Source organism: Cavia porcellus, unplaced genomic scaffold (genome assembly GCF_034190915.1).
Source record: "Cavia porcellus strain 051 isolate PalLab524CR breed Dunkin Hartley unplaced genomic scaffold, mCavPor4.1 scaffold_1, whole genome shotgun sequence".
Taxonomy (NCBI): Eukaryota; Metazoa; Chordata; class Mammalia; order Rodentia; family Caviidae; genus Cavia; species Cavia porcellus.
In genome coordinates, this window is record NW_026947484.1 from 199,437,509 (window position 1) to 199,460,021 (window position 22,513).

Genomic DNA, 22,513 nt, shown 5'->3' on the forward strand with positions numbered 1-22,513 from the left:
GATGCAGGGATGGCAGGAGGGGACATGGAAGGTGGGTGAAGGTGGAGGGTGGTGGAAGTGGAGAGGGAGGTGGCAGAGCAGCGGGCACAGTGTGGCAGCATGGGGGCCTGCCGTTGAGACGTGCCCTGGGGACACTGGTCTCCATCTCCAGTCCACTCGGGTTCTGGGACTGCAGTATGGGTAGGAGCTTGGTCGGCACAGCCTGAGGACAGGGAGAGGGGCCAGAGAATGGCGGGTGGTGACCAGGCAGTGGCTAACATAAGCTGCACAAAGAGGCTGGAGGTTGACCGACGGCAGGGTCTGGGGGTGCAGCACACATCAAACCCACCAGCAGGCAAAACTAAACTCTAGAATTCCAGAATGTGAGTCAGGGCAGTATAATCAGAGAGCAGCAGGAGAGCCATTTCCTTGGAAGTCAGTCTCAGTCCCTGGGGGATGTGAGGACGAAAAAAGGACTGGCCTCTGGGGCGCTGGCCACAGTTCTACGTCAGTCCACTGAGCCACACATTTGTTTTGTATAATTTTCTGTGTGTTTTACATTTCACAGAAAGAGACTGAATGAAGAGGAGGGTGAATACCTTTTCCCTTTGGGGGCTGGATTTCCGGCCAGAGAAGTATTCAGGGAGTGCACTGAACTTCAGGGGGCCCTTTAAAAACCAGGACAAATGGGACTGGGGATTTAGCTCAGTGGCATAAGCACCTGCCTTGCAAGCAAGCGGTCGTGAGTTCGATCCCCGGTACCGATAAAAAGATTAAAAAAAACAAAAACAGGACAAATGACACCCTGAACTCATGGTGGGGCGGGGGGGCTGCCAAACACAGGCTGTTTATGGGAAAGTCAGCACACACCTTCCTTTCACCCCTGCCCCCAAAGTGCCCTGGAGGCCAAGGCCAGTGCTGTCACCCCCAGCTGTGGACAGCAGAACAGTGGGAACAGCTGGGCTTTGATACTCTGGACAGTAACTTGAGGGGAAAGACAAGGTGACAATGCGTGGAAGATGAAAAGCAGGAGGCAGCCCTTCTGAGCAATGTCAGGCATTTCTTGGCCTTTTGGCTAAGACCAAATGTAAGGGCTAGGTCACAGGTCAAGGGCAAGGATGGACTAGAGACACACAGCACAAGGCAGCCTCACCTTATTTTTCTCTGTAAGCTGCTGCTCCAAGTCCTGCTTCTCTTTCTGTAGCTGCCCTAGATCCAAGGTCCGCACCTCTCCATTTGGTGTTCCTTCTGCAAGGGGCAGCTCGTACACAGGGTCTTGTGCATCCTTCGCAGTTACCTAGGGGGTGGTGGCAGCAGGCTGAGAGCCAGGACACCTAGTGCTGAAGCTAAGCCACAGGCGTGGGGAGAGGAGCCTGCTCCTTGCACAGCTGTGGCCTGATGTGCTGTGACAGGCAGCGGGCCAGGAAGCACAGGTCAAAACGAAAGGATCCTACAATGCCTCTCCGTGCCACCTCTAGCCAGCTAGGTGCCCCCATGCCACCGTAAAGGACAGGTGCTGTGGAGGCCCGGTCCCCCTGTGGCACAGGGCTGCACTTACGGGTAGCTCCAGGTCCCGCAGCCTCAGCAGGTCCTCCTGTGCTTCTGCTGGGGTGGCCTCCTGGGCCCTGTGACTCCTCAACGCCTCCAGCTCACCCTGTAGCTGGTGCATCTGCAGCAGGGCACAGTCCTGACCTGGGCAGGAGAGGGAATACAAGGTGTGAGCCTTGATACTTGGGCTGCTTTGTGCCGGCCAGGGAGGGTCAACCCTCACCTTTCTTCAACTGGAGGATCTCCTGCTCCTTCTGGAGAAGCATCTCTGCTTTTTCCTGCAGAATCCGCTCCTTCTCATCGACTGCAGCTGTTAGCTCAGCAGCCTTGGGGAGAAACCAGCATGAGATGGGGCTGGCAGCATCACCCCTATCCCTCAGGGACCACTACTCATTCGCTACTCATGGTGCCCAGAAAACCCTGTCCAGGGCTACAATGTGCAACAAACCCAGGGTAACCTATGTCCTGTGCTCGTGCAACCATCTATTCCCCTTGACCTACAGTGAGGTGACCATCTCTCCCTGTGCTCCGGGCCACAGTGGGCCAACCAGAGACATGGCTGCTCCGTCCAGTTTTCCAATGCTGTTGTGGCCGTACTTGCCATGTGCATTACTTTGTTCTGGTGTCTAGGCCTTTCCAGAGAGGACTGGGACCCAGAAATGCCACAGACTCACAAGGCCTAGCACTGTGAACCAGCAGGTTGGGGCCAGACTGACTCCAAAGGCAAGTTTTTCTCCTACTTTTTGCTCACAGCTCAACCTCCCTGAGATAGCTTTCAGGCCAGGGCGGTGAGGCCCATCTCACAGAATCAGAGCTGCACGTCCCTGCTGAGGACTTTTGCCAGGTAATATTTACAGGACCAATAATTGACTCAAAACCTGAAAGGGGCATCATATGGATGAGAATTTTTTTCTTTTAACACTGCTCCCGGCTTCCTAGAGACTAAGAGGGCATCATGCAGGCCACTGCATTCCCAGAGAGTTGTGTGCACGACAGAGGTTGGCTCTCTGGTGGCCGCACAGCAGGGGCACTGGGGCACGTCACCCTGTGGCCCACATCTCAGTATCACAGGCCCACCTGTTGCTGGAACTCTTCCCTTTGTTTCCGCACCTCCTCCAGGGCCTGGGCCACGGCCACGCTCACGATCTCTCTTTGGCTCCACTCTTCCTACAAACAGACAACAGGTGGAGTTTCAAGCCTCAGTTCACAGAAGGGCACTGCCTTGCTGGCCTAGACCAGCATTCTTCCTGCTTCCTTCTCTCCCTGATTGTCTTGGTGCACAACCCACTGATGTCTTTGGAAACAGGACACTACCGTGGGACAGTCATCTCATGTGCACACCAGCCAGGACCCGGCAGACTGGGGTCCAAGTGTGCAGAACTAGTGCCTGTCTAAAGAAATAAACATAACAGACTCCTAGGCATACAAGTGGTCACTGAACAGTCAAGTTACAGAAGATGTAATAAGCAAATACTGAATTTTAATATGGAAAATGTCACTGACTCATCAAAATGGCCCAACTCCCTTTGAGACAGGGTCTCAATAAGTCACTCAGGCTGAGCTTGAACTTAAGATGGTCCTAACTCAGTCTCCTAGAATGCTGGGATTATAAGCAGATGCCACCACACCTGGCAAAATGACCCCATTTTATAGGAGAGAAAAATAAGGCTCTTGGAGATTAAGTGGTTTGCACAAGGTCCCAGAGACAGTAAATGACTAGGCCAGACTGAAAGCCAGCATGTGAAGTAAGAGCCAAGGCCTTCAAATATCAAGTCTTTCCCATTGGAGCACTTCCCACAGGATTATGTGACCAGCCCTGCCTGGAGCACAGGGACTATCCCTTGTACAAACACACCTCCCAAGACTGATGCCTGCACTCCCCAATCAATCCCCACGTGCAAAATGTGACTGCTTGGGGGCCCAAATTCTGGTAAGGCGGATATCTGGAAAGAGCATGGGTGCTGTCTCAGCCCAGCCAGAAGGCCCTGCTCTGGGGCTAAGTGCCTCTTCACTGTTGTCCGCTAGTCCCACTCTAAAATTCCACATGGCTTTGGTAGGGCCATCAATAATAGTACCCTAGTTTTGTGGCATGTGAGTTAGACCCGCTGTCATGGGTTATGTTGGTGGCCCCCAGGCCTCATGCCCTTGCATTATGCATTTGTGATTGGTTCATTGTCTGGCGCTTGGATTGATGGTGTCAGTGCTACACCCACATAACCAGCACACAATGTAATGGCAGGAAGGTGTGTCACTCTCTCTTGCTGGTTTCTGCCTTGCCCTTTGCAGCCACCATGAACTGCGGCCGCCATGCCACCCTGCTTTGGAGCCAACTGAGTATGGACTGTAACCTCCAAAAACTGTAAGAAATAAACCTTTCCTTTCCCAGCTTTGGGCACTGGGTATTTTGTCTCAGCGATCAGTAAAAAGTAACTAAGACATCTGCCAATCATACAATCTGGCCAAATATATTCATGCCAAGATGAATCTGTAGCCCAAAATGAATCAACAAAATCTTTTCTTCTATCGGAACCCTTCTGTATCAGAATGCTGCAGCTGAGCGAGACAAGCTGCTCTGGAAAGCCCTAATCTTGGAGCTGCCTATCAGTCTGCAGGAGTAGAAAGGCAGGAAGATGGACAAGTTGACAGACAGGTCAGTGCAGGTGCTAGTTCCAGCCTGACCAGTCTTTCCAGCTCAGTCAGCTGCCAAACTCTTGCCAAGAAACCTCCCCAGCTGTGCTGTGGCATGAGGGCCCCTACTCAGGTGAGTTCAGAATTGACCTTCTGTGACTCCACTTCTGGTAGACAAAGAAAACCTGGTGCAGGACTTGAGAGGGTGGAGGTCGGGCTGCAGAACCCACCAAACAATGCCCTGCTTCTCCATAGGTTTAAGGAGAGGCTCCGTAGATATGGAGGAAGGAGCAAGAGGTTTCAGCTGGGTGGAGAGGATGAGATGCAGGAAGGGAGGACGACAGGATGCTGTGCCTCCCTGAAGGCTATCCACCCAGGGCAGTTCTCCGCACCTGGGAATGAGCCTGGCGGGGCTCAGGGAACAGGTGTTTTGAAAAGTCAAAATAAAAACATTCTAGCTGGATGTGGCAGTGTGTGCCTGTAATCCCAGTGCTCTGGAAGGCTGAAGCAGGAGATCTGCAAATTTGAACCCAGCCTAGGTTACTTTGTGAGACGTTGCCTCTAAAAACAGAAAAACAAAAAAATAGAGCAAGAAAGGGAAAAGGGCTTGGACTCAGTACTGAAAAAATAACTATAATTCTGTGTACACAAAACTGCAGTGTTTCAAAAACACGAAGCAAAAATGGATAGAAATAAAAAGAAGAAAGAGGCAAATCCATAATTGTAGGGGGAGATTTAGCATACGCCTCTCAGGAATTGATGATATAAGAATGTAAGTAAATCCATGAGCAAGTGTGCAGATTCTAATAACCAACCAACCAACTTGACTTAATGAGCATTGCCAAACAGTGGGCCTAACATGTTCATGCAATGAAATATTTCCCAAGATGGGCCTATAGGTTGGGTTATAAAACAAGTCAGAATATTAGCAGACTGAAATCATCGAGGGAATATCTGATCAAAATAATTTTAAACTCCAAATATCCAGAAAACTCCTCAACAGCTGGAAATTAGCCACTTTTTTTTTTTTTTTTTTTTTTTTTTTGTCTTTTTGAGACAAGGTTTCACTACGTAGTTCAGGCTGCTCTTTGTAAAACCCAGCTGGTCTTGAACTCGCCATGATTCTCCTGCCTCAGCCTCCAGAGTGCTAGGATTACAGGCGTCACCACCACGCCTGGCTCATATTAGCCACATTTTTAAAGACCCATGTGTGCTGATTTTTAGTTATTGCCTCAGCAAACATCTGGGTTTGGGAGTCCCCAAACTGCAATTCTGCTAAACCAGCAGGCTGTGTTAATCTCTGCCAACAGGGGGCGCTCCAGAGAGACTGGAAGCCAGAGGAGGGAAGGAATTCCTGAGGTCCTGCTGCTCCTGCATTGGATGAGCCTTAATCCAGCAAGGCTTCTTCGCTCCGGTTTCTGCTGGATTCCTTCCTCCAGCAGCAGGGGCATGCACCTGGACGTTTTTCACACGTGCAGCTTAACCCATTCTTTTTTTTTTTTTTTTTTTTTTTTTTTTTTTTGTCTTTTTCATTTTTATTGGTACCGGGATCTAACTCACAACCGCCTGTTTGCAAGGCAGGTGCTTACGCGGCTGAGCTAAATCCCCAGCCCGCTTAACCCATTCTTTAAAGCAGGCCTGCTCTGCGGCCTCAGTGTCAGAAGGGTGGGGCTCCACCTCTTCCTTGTAACCTTAATAATTTCCACTTCATTTTGCCCTCTTGGTCCAAGAGCTGGAAGCCACTTCCTACAGTTTACTTCACATTCTCACCCAGATAACGAGGGAGCTCGCCGTATCTCCTGCCAGGGCTGTGAAGATACCATGGGTCACCATTTCTGCTCCTGCCAGCATCTTCCAGAGTATTAATCACTTACAGTTGCTGCAAGAAACTGCTGTAAAGTTGAGGGCGCACAGCTCTGGAGCCAGCGATCCAGTGGAACCTCGCAGGGTTGAATCAAGGCATCAGTAGGCTTGTGTACCCCCTCAGCTGGCCCAGGAAGGTAGTTCCCTACCTCCTCCAGCTTCTAGACCTGCCTTCCCTGGCTCAAGGCTCACTCCCCAATCTTTACAAGTCTGCAGTTGAGAGTATGTTCTGTTCTTTCTGCGAAATCACCCAGTCACGCCCACCCAGGTGATCAGGGATGACGTCTCTGTCTCAGAATTCCTAGTCACATCTGCAGGGCTCAGTCTGCCACAAAAGGCAAATTTCACAGGTTCTATGTAAGATCAGGATATAGACAAGCAAATGGATTTATTATAGACAAACACCTGGTTTTATTTTCTATTTTGAGACATGTTTTACTACGTTGCTAAACTGGCCAGGCTGGACTTGAATTTGAGATGCTCCTGCTTCAGTTTTCCAGAGTACTGGGATGAATGCATGCATCATCACATGACTGGTTTTCTACATTTTTATTATTGATTTTTATTTTAATGCACTGTGGTCAGAGAACATACTTTGTATGATTTTAATTCATTGAAATTTATACTTTATGGTCAATCTTTACAACTATTCTTGGTATGCTTGAAAACATATACATATTGCAACTGTTGAGACCAGGGGTCTATATATACATCGATTATGATGTTTTTTTGAGACAGCTCTCACAAGGCTGGCCTTGAACTATCTAGTCTGGGCTGGCCTTGAATTCGGGGTGGTCTTTCTGCTTTAGCTTCCCAGAGCTCTGGGATTACAAGTGTATACCATCATGCCAAGCTTGCCTCTCGTTTTATATTTACTTTTTCACTTGTTATTTTCTATTTTAGATTTACTTTTGAAACCTTTTTTTCCTTTGAAAGCCTGGCAATTATATACTCTTACATTACTTTTCTAGTGATGAGCCTAGAAATTACAACATGCATTTCTGTCTTATCAACGTCCAGTCCTTTTTTTTTTCTTTTTTGGTGCTAGGAATTGAAGCCAGAGCATCGTGCATGCTAAGCACACACTACCATTACCCTACACCTCGGGTATCTCACTCTTGTCGGCAATGCAAGGAGCCCACAATACTGTCACATGTATCTCATCTGACTTGGGTTACTTTCCTTTTGTATTTTACTTTATGTTATTTATTAAATCATTATTTCATAAAGTTCATTTAAAGTTGTTCTTAGTTCCTTTTTACTCTTTACATTTCTGTATTTCTATATAGAATCCTCCTTCACCTAAAATATATCTTTTTTTTTTTTAAAGATATCCTTTAATACTTCCTTTAGTGCATGTCTATTGAGCACTAATTCTTTTTTTTTTTTTTTGTCTTTTTCCTTTTTATCAGTACCGGGGATCGAACTCATGACTGCCTGCTTGCAAGGCAGGCACTTATGCTGCTGAGCTAAATCCCCCGCCCCGTGCATATGGATTTTACAATTTACCCTGCTTGGATTTCTGCAGTTAGCTTTTTGGGAAACCAGAAACACATGCTAAAACATCTGCCTGTGTCTTGTGATTTCTCTTACTTCTTTTTTTTTTTTTTTGTCTTTTTCCTTTTTTTATCGGTACCAGGGATTGAACTCATGACTGCCTGCTTGCAAGGCAGGCACTTATGCTGCTGAGCTAAATCCGCAGCCCTATTTCTCTTACTTCTTTTCAGTACTTCATTCTGGATCGCATACTCTGCCCTTCCTTTCACTTTACTAATTCTCTCTTTGGTTAGAATTGGCTGTTAAAAGTGTATATGTGTTACTGAAGATTAACCCCAGGTCCTAACGTATAGTAACTGATACTCCCCAAGCCTGCTGCATTTTCTCTGGAGACAAGGTTTCACTCAGTGACCCTGGCTGAACTTGAACCTGGCATCTTTCTGTGTCAGCCTTCTGCGTAGCTGGGACTACCGGCCTGTGCCATCACTTACCCACGCTTTGTTTTGTTTTGTTTTTTGTTTTTTTGAGATAAGGTCTTGCTATGTAGTTCAGGCTGGCCTTGAAATCACTATGTGGCCCAGGCTGGTCTCAAATTCACAGTGATCTCTTGCCTCAGCCTCCCAAATGCTGGGATTCCAGGTGTGAGCCACCACGCCCAGCCCCACTGCTTTTTAAATAGCCTTCCAAAGACACTGCTGCTGAACAACAGACTGCATATATTTAGTGTGCAAAAGGATGAATAAGAACTTAATTAGAATGAAAAGTTTGAAAGTATCTATTATCCTCAAAACTTTCTTCATGCTCTTTTGTAATTAGTCTATTCATTTTAGTTATTGTATTTTCTAACTCTAAAACTTTACTTGATTCCTTGTTTTTCCAAACTGATGTTTTGTTTTTTGGTGGTGCTGAGAGTGAACCCGGGGTGCTCTACCCCTGAGTGACATCCCTCCCCACTTTTGTTATTTTGAAACAGGGCCTTACTACATTGCTCAACCTAGTCTGGAACTTACAATTTTCCTGCTTCAGCTTCTAGGCAGTTGAGATTATTGCCATGAGCCACCATGTCCAGAAAAGCGTATGTCTTTATTATTTTCTAAATTTCTGCCAAAATTTGCAATTTTGTCTTTCATTATCACCAAAGGTCCTGTGAAAGGGCCCAGTGGGGTGAGGGCCAGCAGCTATGTCCAGGGAATGAAGGAGGCAGGCTATGGTTAGACGCCAAGTTCTTAGAAGGGCAAGGATGACAGTCTAGCAGGCTGTTTCTTCATTTCTAAGGTCCCCGATACACGTAAAGTCTTCATGGCCCTTCAAGAGCTCACCTGACTTGCGCCCCCTGCAAACACAAGCCACGGAGACAACCTGACAGCACAGTGTGGCAGGCAGCCATAGCTAAAGACAGAGGGACAAGCTGGGGCTTTGGTGGAGCAGAAGGTCGGACCAGGGCCCCTTTCCCTATGCGGCCTGGACAAATCACTGACACCTGCAGCCTCGATGATGCTGACCACTCAGTGAACACAATTCTCCCTACTGTCTGTATCCCCAGAGAGGACATAATGGATGGCCTTTTCTAGCCGATGCCTAAGCAAGTTAATGAACAAATGTTAGTTCATTTCTTCTCCACTCTAAGTATGGGATTTTCACTTGGCCACTACTTCAAACACAGGTGCAAGATATGAACACTTCTGTCAAACACTGACTCCCTCAGATAAATACCTTTAGCTTCTTCAGCTCTATCTGATGATGCTGTAAAGAACGTTCACACTCATTCCGGCTCTCCTCCAGGGCAGCATGCTCTCGCTCCAGTTCACTCTGCAAATAGAGAAGAATGCATGTAAGGAGGCGGATGCAGTATTTCCCCAGGCAAGGCCTCTCTTACAGGGCACCTATGAAATGCTCGCTCTCTCTTTCTTTCCTTCTTCCTTTTTTTTTTTTTTTTTTTTTTTTTGGTACCAGGGATCAAACACACAATCTTCTGCTTACCAGGCAAGCACTTGAGCCACTGAGCTAAATTCCCAGCCCATTTTTCTTTCCTTTTTTCTTTTTCTTTCTTTCTTTCTTTGTTTCTTTCTTTCTTTCTTCCTCCCTCTCTTTCTGTCTCCCCCCTTTCCTCTCTCCCTCTCTTTCTCTTTTTTTTTTTTTTTTTTTTTGAGACAGGGTCTCACTATGCAGTCCAGGCTGGCTTTGAACTCACTTATGTAGCCCAGGCTGATCTCCCTACCTCAGCCTCCCGAGTGTTGGGATTATAGGTGTGCGCCACCACATTCGGCTGAAATGTGCTTTCTTTGGTCAATGCAGCAGTGAAAGGGGACAACAGAGTATGAGTAAGGAAAAAAGAGCTGGAGTGATGGCATATGCTTGTAATCTCAGTGCTTAGGAGCTGAGGCAAGAGGATTGCTGTGAGTTTGCAGTCTTCCTGGGCTAAAACCCTGCCTGAATGTCATACTGTGACCCTGTCACAAACAAACAAACAAACAAACCTCCTGGGGCTGGGGGTGTAGCTCAATGGTACAGGCTTGCCTTTGGGTTCAATTCCCAGCGCCACCAAAGATGAGGAAAAAAAAAAAGAACAAGCCTCACATGGAGGATTAAATGCTTCTCAGGACTGTGGCACAGGGGGCGATTGTGGAATAGGAAAAACCTTTAAGAAGGAGCAGTATGAATTTCAGAAAGAAGCTGAGGAGAATGGTCAGAAGGCATCAGGAAGTTCAGTCCCTGAGGGGTCCAAGGAAAAGAAAACACATTTGAGTTTCTATAAAGAGTAGTCCTTTAACTGGGCACAGTGGTGTGTGCCTATAATCTCAGCACCATGAGAGGCTGAGGCAGGAGGGTTGCAAGTTGAAACCTACCCTGGCAATTTAGTGACTCAGGAAGTTCCTCATCTCAAAATAAAAGAATAAATAAAGAGCTGGGGATTAGTTCAATGTGAAGAGTCTGGGATCAAAGCAAAACAAAAAAATGACACAAAAGTAGCCTGTTCACATCCAGTCTCAGGAGTGGGTCTTCACTGGAGCAGGGTGAACAGGCCTTTCAAGTGGCTCCCCCAGCCTGAGGGTGATGTTCTTCCAGTCAAGCACGCGGCCCAGTGCTTGCTCAGCCTCCCTCCCTTTCCCACACACCATTGCTTGCTTAGCAGCTGTTTGGTCAGCTGCCCGTGCCTGCTCCAAGGCGACAATCTGGGCCTCCAGTGCACATCTTTGCTCTGCATACTGCTGCTCCAGGGCAAGGACTTGCTGCTGTGCAAGGCTACTCTCCTGGTTCGCAGCCACCTGTGGCGAAACCAGAGGGGAGTCAGTCAAGGGACAAGTGTCCCAAGGGAGGTCTTACTCTGTGGCCAAAGGCTGGGGCCAAGGGAAACAACTCTTGTGCTCCTGGTGTTGCTGAGGACCCCTGCAGACTCTGCCCCTGCTGCTGCTGTTGGGCCTGTCTTGCCCAAGAGGTGGAGCCAAGCTTTGGTCTTGCTGCCACTGCTGCACTCTCAGTGTGTGGGGACCCTAGGATGAGCCTCCTTCACGCCACTCAGTGTGCCCCTAACACTTGGGCTTTCCCCAAACAGTAGCAGAACACAGTGGTGAAGAACTAGGCTGTGCATAAAAAGGTGAGTGCTGCCATCTGCTGGCTATGAGCCCATGGGTTGTGACTAAACCTTCTGAACCGGCCTCCTCCACAGAATGAGGACCGCAGGCCTCTCAGGTGTGCATGATCAAAGTGCATACACTCAGTGAGCATCATGCCTCAGCGTGACAACTGGAAATCAATGCTAGCTGCTTTTATTTCTCTAGTTCTAGCTCAGCCCCTTTGAGGCAGTGATGATGGTCAAGCCCTTGCCACCTTCTCCCGTATCAACCTGCTCTCTGCAAAGCTGAGGCTCAAACCCATGCAGTGCTATAGCCTCTAACTGTCCCACAACAGGACATGCCTGACAGCCATGTGTCAGGGGAACCACCCAGTCATTTTCCATCCTGAGTAACTGCTTGGCCCTCCAGCAGGTCCTCAATTACTGTTGTCACCAAAAGAGCAACTGAGGTCCAGGACAGACACCACTGCAGACTTCTGCATGGGTGCGAAGTATGATCAGCACTCACGAGCTGCTGGATCTGTGCCTCTTGGGCGGCTACGAGGTGGCTGCTCTGCCTGAGCCGCTCCTCAGAGGCCTGCAGGCTCTGCTCCAGCTCTTCCACCTGCAGGGAAACAGAGGCATTCTTGTTCACCAGGAGTTGAGTGGGGTTTAATTTAAAACACACCAGGAGCGGGTGTGGTGGGCACACAGCTGTAATCCCAGCACTCAACACCCATCCCCAAAAAACTGTAAGTCTCAAAACAAAACATATCCTTGAGGCTTAGGGAAGATCTCTCCAAGTTCAAGGTCAGCCTGGGCTACACAGTGAGTTTAAGGCCAGCCTGGAATACATAGTGAGACCATGTCTCAACAAAACAAAACAAAATAAGACAAGACAAAGAAAAACACTCACATTCTTCTTCTTTTTTTTTTTTTTTTAAACACTCACATCCTTGAAAGATTAAATACAAAGTTACCGTACGACTTTAGAAGTTCTAAAGCCAGGTATATATCCGAGAGAAATCAAGATATGTGATTTCACACAAAACTCTTGTACACTGGTATTCATGGCAGCATTATTTTCAAGAGCCAAAAGGTAGAAATAACTCAAATGTGCAGCAGTGGACAAACGAATAAACAGGTGTGGTATACTGGTACAATGGAATATTATTCGGGCTTCAAAGGAAGGACTCTGATACATACTGCAACACTGAGGAACTGTGAAGACATTATGCTAAGTGGAATAATCCCAGATACAAAAAGACAAGTATGACTCCACCTACATGCGTATCTGAGACACTGAAATTGACAGTGACAGAAAGTAGATGGTTGTTGACAGGATCTGGGGGTCCGATGGAACGAGAGTTTGTTTTGGGGGGGTTTGTTTTGATAGATTGATTCATTGGGTCTCTTCTTGCTGTATAGTTCAGCCTGGCCTCAAACTCAGTGATTCTCCTGCCCCAGACTCCTGAGTGACCAGGATTAGAGGTGTAGGAGTTTTTTGGGTTTTTTTTGGTACCGGAGATCGAACTCATGACCTCACACTGAGTGCTGACCTCACACAGGCAAGCGCTTACACCACTGAGCTAAATCTCCAGCCCTAGGAGTTTGGTTTTTTTTTTTTTGTCTTTTTCCTTTTTATCGGTACCGAGGATCGAACTCATGACTGCCTGCTTGCAAGGCAGGTGCTTATGCCACTGAGCTAAATCCCCAGCCCCAGGAGTTTGTTTTGTAATGGCTACAAAATTTCAGTTTGGAAAGATGAAAAACTTCCACAGATGGATGTTGGTGATGGTTGCACAACAGTACAAATGTAGTTAATACCATTAACTATAGGAATTGTTTCCCTGTAAGTCACTAAAATGGTAAATTTTAATATAAAAATCATAAGGAATATTCAGAAATAGAACCAAACTATGAGAAGACAGATTTTAGAGTAAAATATATGTTAAAATATGAGAAAACAAGAAAGATAGAGAAAAGAGTTAATTTCTCATTTAACTTGAGAAATTAAGAAAATAATGGAGCAAACCTAAAGAAATAGGAAGGAAAAAATTAATCAGTGAGGAAATAAAAGAATAAAAACTTGAGCAGATGAAATCAAAATTTTTTTCTTTCCAAAGATTAGTAAGATAGTTCAGATTCTGGCAAATATCTTATGTAGGAGACCAGTTAATACTGTAATCACGTCACAAATACACTTTTCTGCCATATAGCAAGAGAGCAGCTGAGGCAGCATGGAAATGAAGGGGTACAGCTCCTAGCAGCTCGTAGACTAAAGGCCACAGTTGCCCAATCCTGTGACAAACCACTGGCAAAACCTACCAAGAAAAAAAGGCCGGTGCACCAGGGCACAGGTCTGTAATCCCAGCAATCAGAAGGCTGAGACAAGAAGATTGCTGGGAGAGCAAGGCCTGAAATAACTCAAGTAAAGTTTTTATCTTTTAAACAGTTTAATTAGTTTATATTTATTTATTTGGTACTGGGAATCAAACTCACGACCTTGCACTTAACAGGCAGGCAAGTGCTTGCACCTCTGAGCTAAATCTCTGGCCCCTATTTACTTATTTTTAAATAAAAATTTAAAAGTGCTGGAGATGTGGCTCACTGGGAAACTATTTGTTTAGTATATGCAAGTCCTGGGTTTGATTCCAAGTACAGTGGTACCCTGGTTCACAAACTTGATTCTTTCCATGATTCTGGTCATGAACCCAGTTGGATGAGAACCAAATCAAATTTAAAGGTTAGCGTCCATGTTGACCTTATGGGAAAATTTGATTTGGTTCTTGTCCAGTTTAGTCTGCTATCAGAATCACAGAGACAACTGAGTTCATGAACCAAGGTACTACTTACAACCAAAAAAACCTTCCAAACCAAGAAACAAACAAAACTTCAAAAGTTCTCAAGTAGTAAACCTTCAAAAAAAGGAAAATTTGTCTTAGTAATACTGATCTCTACTGCTGGCAACGTGACAGTAATAGAAACGCTGTAGAGTTTGCAGGAGACAGACAGCAGATCAAAGGAATACAGGGCAAACATAAAGACAAACCCATGTGCACACAGAAGCTAAGCATATGGTAAGTTAGTGCGAAGTCCACGTGGAAAGGATAGACTGTCTAGCAAATGTTAAACCTGGAGGAAAATAAAGCTCCTTACTTAATTTCATACATAAAGATAGTTTGCACATAAATTAGAGATTATGTGAAGGACAAAATTATAAAATTAATATAAAAATTCAGATGATCTCTGTGACTTGGAAGCAATAATGGCTTTTTTTTTTTTTTTTTTTTGTATTAGAGATTGAACCTAGGGCCTTTATAGTGAGCTATATTCCCAGCCCTTCATTGTTTAAGACAAAGACTTGTTAAATGATTTGGGCTGAACTGGAGATCCTTTCACCACAGTTTCCCAGTGTGCTGGTATCATGGCCCACCAGGAATGGATTTCTTAAATAGGACTTCATATAGCAAAACACTTGACTAATCTGATTATATATCAAACCTACGAATTTCTATTTAACAAAGGCCTGAGGCATTATGTTAACAGACTTGTTCAGAATTGAAACTCACAAAATACTATAAATTATACAATGAAATCCTACCAACTAAGTAAGAAGACTGAAAATGACACAGAAAAATAAGCCAAGGATATATATGTACAATTCCAAAAGGAGAATGTCAGCCAAACTCATTAATAACCACAGGACTAAAAATAAAGCCGTGGCTTATTACTTCACACTATGAAACTGGCAAAAAAAAATCTGCAAAAAGCAAAAAAATCAAAACCAATAACATCAAAGAAAAAGGCAGTGAAACAGTTGTGATAGAAAAAGCAGAAATGCAGATTTAGGAACCTTATGCATGCTGCAGGAGGACAGCCAGATTTGGTTCTTCTGGGAACAGTCTCGTTCCACTCAATCACACTATTATCCTATGGGACCCCGAGAAGGCTGTTGCCTAAAGGGTAACTAAGGTGGCAGCAAGAGGAAGGCAGTCTGGGTGTCTGCCACGTACTAGATAAATACACAGGAAGGAGGTTAAGCACTACAAGGCAGATTCAGGCAGAAGATGGAGCAGTTGAAAGTAATGAAGAAGACCTATCCATAGCTATGTCAGTACTTTTTTTTTTGTATTTTTACCGGTACCAGGGTTCGAACTCACGACTACACGCTTGCAAGGCAGGCGCTTATGCCACTGAGCTAAATCCCCAGACCCTATGTCAGTACATTTACACAAATTAAAAACACATGCACCTCAGGGGATTTAGCTCAGTGGCATAAGTGCCTGCTTGGCAAGTATGAGGTCCTGAGTTCCATCCCTGGTATCAAAAAAACCACATATCACAGTACTACCCATTTTAAGGTAGGGTCTGTATTAACCACATTCAAATGGTACTCCACAGGAAGGAGGCCAACAGGAATAAGAGGAGCTAAATAAGCAAGAGAACAACTCTATGAGGAAGAATGATGGTAATTAATCAAGAGTGAAGAAAATGAGCATCTCAACCCCGTAAGAGACCTTTGGCCAGGTCACCACCCAGACTTGGGAAGCCCTGAGTCAGGTCAGTACCCGAGTCTCCAGGACGCCGATGGCCTGCACCTGGCTGCTTCTGGCTGCCAACAGTTGCTGCCTGGTATCCTCCAAATTTTGCTCAGCAACTATTTTCTGTAAGTTGAAAGATGAGCAAAGGAAAACAGTCATTTCTCTGTTGAATAATTGATGCCTGCAACACCATGATTTGTGCTATGTACAGGGGATTTAAAAAAAACAACACAAAAGCAGCAAATGGAGACACAATTCACAGATCAAAACCACAGAGATAAACTTGGCACAGTCCTTTGTCCCTGAGTTTGGGTCAAATGACTAATAATGCAGAAAGTGGCTGCAATGGTGGTACACAGCAGGAAACGCAGAAGGCCACAGCAGGTGAGAGTTTCAGGTGGCAACCTGCTGGCAAGAGAAGTGCTCACTGCCTTCAGGGAACTGCAACTCCAAAAGAAAGCGGAGGTCCTGGGGTTAGGTCAAGAGATGAGATTACATGGCCCAGGGATGTAGGTCAGTGGCACATTGTCTGGCAAGCATAAGGTGCTAAATTCAATTCCCAGGACTACAGAAAAAGAAAAGAAAAAAGAAACAAATGTGATTACAACGTTGAGTAAAAGTGCCAGATTGTGGCAATCCTTTCCAAGTTCCCTTGTGTCTCTCTTAGATAGAAGCTATCTTTCCTTGAATAGATATTTCCTACTCTTAAAAAAAAAAAAAAAAAAGAGCCAGATAATAAAAGGCTTTATAATGCTGTAAGAAAAAAAGCCTGAATGTTATTCTGTAGGCAACATATTTTGAGCTTCCAAACTTTGGCATTAGATTTACCTGGAGGAAGTTGTTCAGCTTGAGAGTCTATATTCTAGACTTACTAAAATCAGAATTTCACAGGTTGGGCTGAAGATATATGTTTTAACCAAATTCTCAAGAAACTCCTGTGCACTCTATACACTTAATGTAACAACAATGGTGTCACAATACTAATACAAATAGCTGATACTGAGCCCATGTATTCCAATCATCACCCCTTTTCCTTTCTATACTCTTTTTTTTTTTTTTTTTTTTATTTTGGGAGTGGGGATTGAACTTGCAACTTTGTACTTGCTAGGCAGGTCTTAAATTTTAATTGTGATATACTCTTTTTTTTGGCACAATCCTTTTTCTTTTCTTTGAGTAGTGTAGACTGGCACCATGGCCTTCACACATTCCATTCCCAGTCCTTTTTATTCTGAGACACTGGAGATAGAAAGTGAGTGCCTACGCTGGAATAAGCCTAAGCTTATGACCTGTGTCACGATGAGGCCAGTCACTGGGACAGGAAGAGGTGGCAGAATGGGGCAGAGGTCAGCCCCAGACTTGAAGAGGAGTTCAGCTATACCACTGGGCAAGAGACCAACTGCCAAAAGGCTCTCAGATGAGAATCACTGCCCAAAATCACCTTGCTTGTGCCAAAGACAGACGGTAATGATTTTCCTTGCCCAAAAGGGCACAGACCATGAGAGAGTGCAGGGGTCTCTCACCAAATTACCAAGGGATCTGGTGCAACCGGTTCACACACATCTCTGAACAAAGCTCTCCCCTTTCCTGAGGAATGCATGGGGCACACAAGCTGTTTTGATGCAAGCAGGACAGTTCAAAGGTGGAGAAGCCAGGGGTGGAGATGCACGCCTGCCGTCCCAGCTACTTGGGAGGCTGAGGCACAACTGGCTAAGTACAGTTTAGAATTGGCTTAGGAAACATGATGAGACCCATATCCAAAAAGCAATGCCCTCACAAATACACATAGCTGGAGAGAGCAGTTTTCTCAGCAAGCTGTTTGCTGACCCCCAGCTCTGAAACTCTGGGACTGATGGAGTCACTACTGCCTTTCCCACATCATCCAACACAAGGAGAGTGAAAATTACCTCCTTCACGAGTTCCTGCACATATTCTTCCCCCGATAAGTTCTGTTCCAGTCTCTTCTCCAAGGATGCAACCTTCTCTTGCAAATGTGTGATGAGTTTTTCTTTCTCCTGAGTTTCAGCAGTGACCTGCAGGGGAAAGCCGATAGCTGATTATACTGTGAGCCCTCTCCTTTCCTTCCTATCTCCTTTAGGACCTTCCCGAAATTCTGTGCTCAACTGCATCCTAGAAAAACACTGTAAAGGGGACACAGATGATGCCAGATTAAAACACTGCAACACTCAAATTCAGTATGGCAAGAAGCAAGCACTCTTCCTAATTCAAGCAACTGACAAGTCAGGGAAGAAACTAAACCATGACCTTCTTGGGAGAGGCAGGAGAGCCAGTCCTACCTGAGAAGCTCCTAGTCTGTTGACCTAGAAACTCCAGAGACTGGATGAACCAGTGATGATGCCAATGTAGCTGCTTTAAGGCCAGAGAACTGGGAAACAAATAATGGTATTCACCCAGACCTAAGGCACAGGGACCCTGTCACAGCTGCGTGCACCTCAGGTCTTGGCCTCAGAACAAATGTCTCCACTTTACTGCATTCCATCTCTTTAGCAGTAATAAGACTAGCTTTGTTCCTATGACCAGTCCTCAAATGCTGCTCCACATCAAAACAGTGGATTCAAGATGCTCTGAATGTGCAATTTCTCAGAGTCCTAGGGGGATGCTTGCACCCACTGAATATGCTCTTTCTCTTCCCCCAGAATTGTAGCATGGCATCCACCTCCCATGGAGAAGTACACCCCTCTCACTGTGCTCCCTGCAGTCCTCTCCAGGCAGGCTCCTGTGGTTCCAGGACAAGCACAGACTCATGTTCAGCTGGCAGCCTGGCCAATCTCTCCTCAGAAAAGGATGGAACAACCTGGGCCCAGGGTTTGGGAAAGAACCACTTGCCACTCTCCACTGTCACTGGGGCAACAACCAAGGCAGGTAGCAAGAGGAAGTGTCTGAAGAGTTGACTCACAGCCCCACAATTTGATAAACTTTTATGACGCCTAAACTCTAGTATTTCTCTCTCTCTCTTTTTGGGGGGGATATCAGGGATTGAACTCACAACCTTACACTTGCCAGGTAGGTGCTTGTGCCACTGAGTTATATCTCTGACCCCTCCGGCACCTCTTGTCTGCTGGACATACAAAGATCCTGAGACACAGAACCAAGCAGGCTGCTGGTAGAGACAGATATACATACAAATGACGATGAAACAATGCAACCAGGCGGCAGCAGAGGGACACACAAGGCACTATGATATGTCAGAGGAAGGAGTTGTTATCCAGTGTTTGGACCAGTCCAGAGGAGGGTGGTGTGAGTCAAGGTAACATGTGCCAAAAGGCAGCAGACAGGTTCCCTGTGCCCAAGAGGCCAGGTGAGGAGGACAGTAGAGCTGGAGGAACTCTGATGTCTGAGACTCAGCTCAGTGGCACTGTTGTGCAGGGGTTAACTGACAGGAAGGCAAACAAAGAGCTATGGCTATCCTCAGCCCTCTTAGGGGTTTCTTAATAATATTAATGAGAGCCATAGTCTTTTTTTTTTTTTTTTTGTCTTTTTCCTTTTTATCAGTACTGGGGATCGAACTCACGATGACCTGCTTGCAAGGCAGGCGCTTATAACGCTGAGCTAAATCCCCAGCCCCGAGAGCCATAGTCTTAAGTACAAATATGTGGCTCAGGAGCAGCAGCTGCTATAACCTGGTGAACACACACAAGTGCTTCCTCACAACCACTGTCTGCAAGGAAACTAATGTCTGGGCACCGACCTAAGACATACACCCCTTGGTGACAGATTAGGGTTCAAACCCAGTCTTCTGGATCTAAAGCCTGTGCTCGAACACATTAATCTGAATTTAGGAGATGCAGGTGACTCCTTCCAGTGAAAACCACAAAAACAAATATATCTTATACTTTGTGAAGCAAAGTCATGTACTTGAGCACACATCTCCTAGTTTCTGTGGGCCCTCAGCACCTGCTGTGCACAACTGGAAGAGCAACCATGCCACACTTCCTGCTGCCAAACCTGCCCCTGCTGTGAGGTCACCTTCCTCACCCATTTCCTAGCCAAGTCTGAGCACCGCGGCTACAGTGCTGGAATACAAAGGTAGAAAGACTGGGGGCTGGCAATGGATCTTAGAGATGTGAGTCTGAATCCTGCCTCTTTTATCTATTCCATCTGTGTGACCATGGACAAACCATGCAGCCCCTTGAAGCCTCCTTCTAGCATCTGTAAAATGGGAAAACAATGTGCGACTTAAATGTAGTCACATGTTGAAGATTTGATGTGTCCTTCTCAGTAAAGTGTCTGAATACTAACACAGTAACTGTTTGACAAACAGCAGCTATTCTGAACAAGAGCTTTTTAAAAAGCTATTTTAAAATAAGAGTTAATGATTCATGATGAATAAGGAGGAAATCTCACTATTTATACTATAGTAGCTGGTTCCTGCATACACTTCCGGCCTCATCTAACATGGCTTCCCCATGTCTGCCCTTCCACATGTCTAACTACCTGGCTATCCTAGTTCTTTCAACATCCTTTCCTTGCTTCATTGTACATACATTTAAGTTAAAAAAAAGATGAATTCCATTATAATATTATATTAAGTATAATACAAGTTGGAAAAGGGATAAAAATTGGAAATGGGAAGACAGGCTCAGCTAAGGAAATGCCATCTAACAATGTCAAAACTTTATAATGTTGAGTTGAGAGGGGCAGCGCACACTTGGGAGGCTGGGGATTTAGCTCAGCAGCTCAAGCACTTGCCGGTTAAGTGTGAGATTGTGAATTCCATCTCCATTACCAAAACCAAAAACAAAACAATAAATAAATAAAAGAATACTGTGTAATCTTTAGCCAGGGGCTGTGGATTTAGCTCAGCAGCACAAGTGCCTGCTTGGCAAGTGCAAGGTCATGAGCTCGATTCCCAGTACCAAAAAAGAAAAAATAAATCTTCAGCCGGGCACAGTGGCACATGCCTATAATCGCAGCACCCAGGAGGCTTAGGCAAGAGGACCATTGCAAGTTTGAGACCAGCCTGGGCTACAAAGTGAGTGCAAGGCCAGTGCAAACTGTATAGTGAAATCCTGTCTCGAAAAAAAAAGAGAAAGAGAAGAAAAGAAAAGAAAAAAAGAACTAAGCCAGGTATGGTGGCACATGTCTGCAATTCTAGCATCCTGGCAAGAGGATGCCAAGTTCAAGCCCAGCCTATGTGACTTAACAAGATGCTTTCTAAGGGCTAGAGATATAGCTCTGTGTAAAGACCTTGGGTTAATCCCCTATATCAAAGGGGGTAAAAAAGTGATCAATGCTACCTAAACTGATGTACAGATTCTATGCAATTCCAATCAATATCCTAACAGATTTTTAAAAAGGAGTTTGTAAGCTTTCTGTGGAAGAGTAATAATCCCGAAATAATCAACAAACTCCTAAAAAAAAAAAAAAAAAAAAAAAAAAGCACGGGGTTGGGGGAGAACAGTTTTTGCTGACACCAGGACTTATTTACAACTACAGCTAGAAAAGCACTGTTTAGTGTTGGTGCCAACACCCCAGTGGCACATCTGCCAAAGCCTAGAAGTGTCCCATGTACACATGGACTTAAATACAGACCCCATTCTTACAGCAAAATCACACTTTAGGCATAGTAAAGACTTAGATAGAAGAGGCAAAACTATAAAACTTTTATGGGAGAATAGCATTATAATCATGGATAAAGAAACATTTCTTTAAAAAAACCAAAGTACAAGTTCAAAAGAAAATAATAAGTTCAATACATACGCTGAATATATGAACAAACCACCAAGGATGCAAAGGTAAACCAAAGCCTGGAATGAAACCTATGCAACCCAGATAACTCACAAAGGATCATGATGGCCATGATCTACATAAGGAATTCTTAACCTGGCATGTGGCACATACCTGCAATCCCAACACTCTGGGAGGTTAGAGGCAGGAGGATCGCAAGTTTGAGCTCAGTCTGGGCAAGTTAGGGACTTAGCAAGTTACCCGACTCCACACAATACAATAAAATACAATCAAACATAAAAAAGTTTCTGGATAATAGCTCAATGTCAGAGTCCTGGGTTTAAAACCCAGTACAACAAAAGAGACAGTCAGAATTCCTACAATGAGAAAAAGAAAACACAACAGAAAAATGGACAAAAGATTTGAGAAGTATTTCACAGAAGAGTGTGAATGACCAAATATACCCAAGCTCACTATACAATATGGTGAGGAATTTCATATTCACCAAACTTATAATAAGTAAAGGTTTCATAATTTCACACCTTAACAGGAAGAAAAACTGGTGAGAGCATATAAATTATTACAATTACTATAGGGAAAAACATGAGCTAAATAAGCAATGTTTTTTGCTTGTTTGTTCGTTTGAGAAGTGTCACGCTATGCAGTTACAGTAATAAGTTATAGTTGTAAGTTTCTTTTCTTGTTTTTCTCTTTTGTATCAGAGATCAAACTCACAGCCTCATGCTTGCCAGGCAGGTGCTGTGCCATTAAGTTATATCCCTGGCCCCTATAGTTCATGTGAATATTTTTTAGAGACATATATTGGTAATAAAACTAAATTTTTTGAAGGCAGTATCTATAACATGATTTCATTTATATACTAATAAGCATAAGAAAGAAGAGATTGTTTAGGAATAAAATACAGTAAGAAAATAACAGAAACAATTTCTGGATAGTGCTAACTTCTGGAGGAATAAGGAATGGAATAGAATCATGAAGGACACATAGGAAGCCTCAAAAATTAATATTCTTTTTCTTAACCTGGGGGCGTAAGACCTAAGACGATTCACTGCACTGTTATACTTTTCACCCTATTCATATTTTCTGTTATTCTGTATCTGTTCAATATTAAGAAGGATGACAAAAACAAAAACTGATTCCAAATTCATGCTCTTCACACTAAACATTGCCCTTTCTGTAGCTAATGAGCCTAATG

General features: G+C 44.8%; 1 protein-coding gene across 12 annotated transcripts in view; it reads right to left on the bottom strand.

Annotated features, from left to right (window-relative positions):
* Golga1 (golgin A1) overlaps positions 1–22,513 on the bottom strand; it is a 50,439-nt gene that overhangs the window by 8,304 nt on the left and 19,622 nt on the right. For 11 of the 12 annotated variants that reach the window (XR_001201478.3, XR_001201477.3, XM_013153382.3 and 8 more), the window contains 9 exons: positions 17,517–17,642; positions 15,640–15,735; positions 11,598–11,693; positions 10,632–10,781; positions 9,229–9,324; positions 2,605–2,694; positions 1,751–1,853; positions 1,538–1,671; positions 1,133–1,276 (listed from right to left, as the gene is read on the bottom strand). Coding sequence is in view for 10 of the 12 variants with exons in the window: in XM_013153382.3 (XP_013008836.1) it covers positions 1,133–1,276; positions 1,538–1,671; positions 1,751–1,853; positions 2,605–2,694; positions 9,229–9,324; positions 10,632–10,781; positions 11,598–11,693; positions 15,640–15,735; positions 17,517–17,642 (1,035 nt within the window). In the remaining 2 variants the exon portion in view is untranslated. The remainder of the gene's footprint in view (positions 1–1,132; positions 1,277–1,537; positions 1,672–1,750; positions 1,854–2,604; positions 2,695–9,228; positions 9,325–10,631; positions 10,782–11,597; positions 11,694–15,639; positions 15,736–17,516; positions 17,643–22,513) is intronic. The other variant, XM_013153384.3, reaches the window with a different exon arrangement.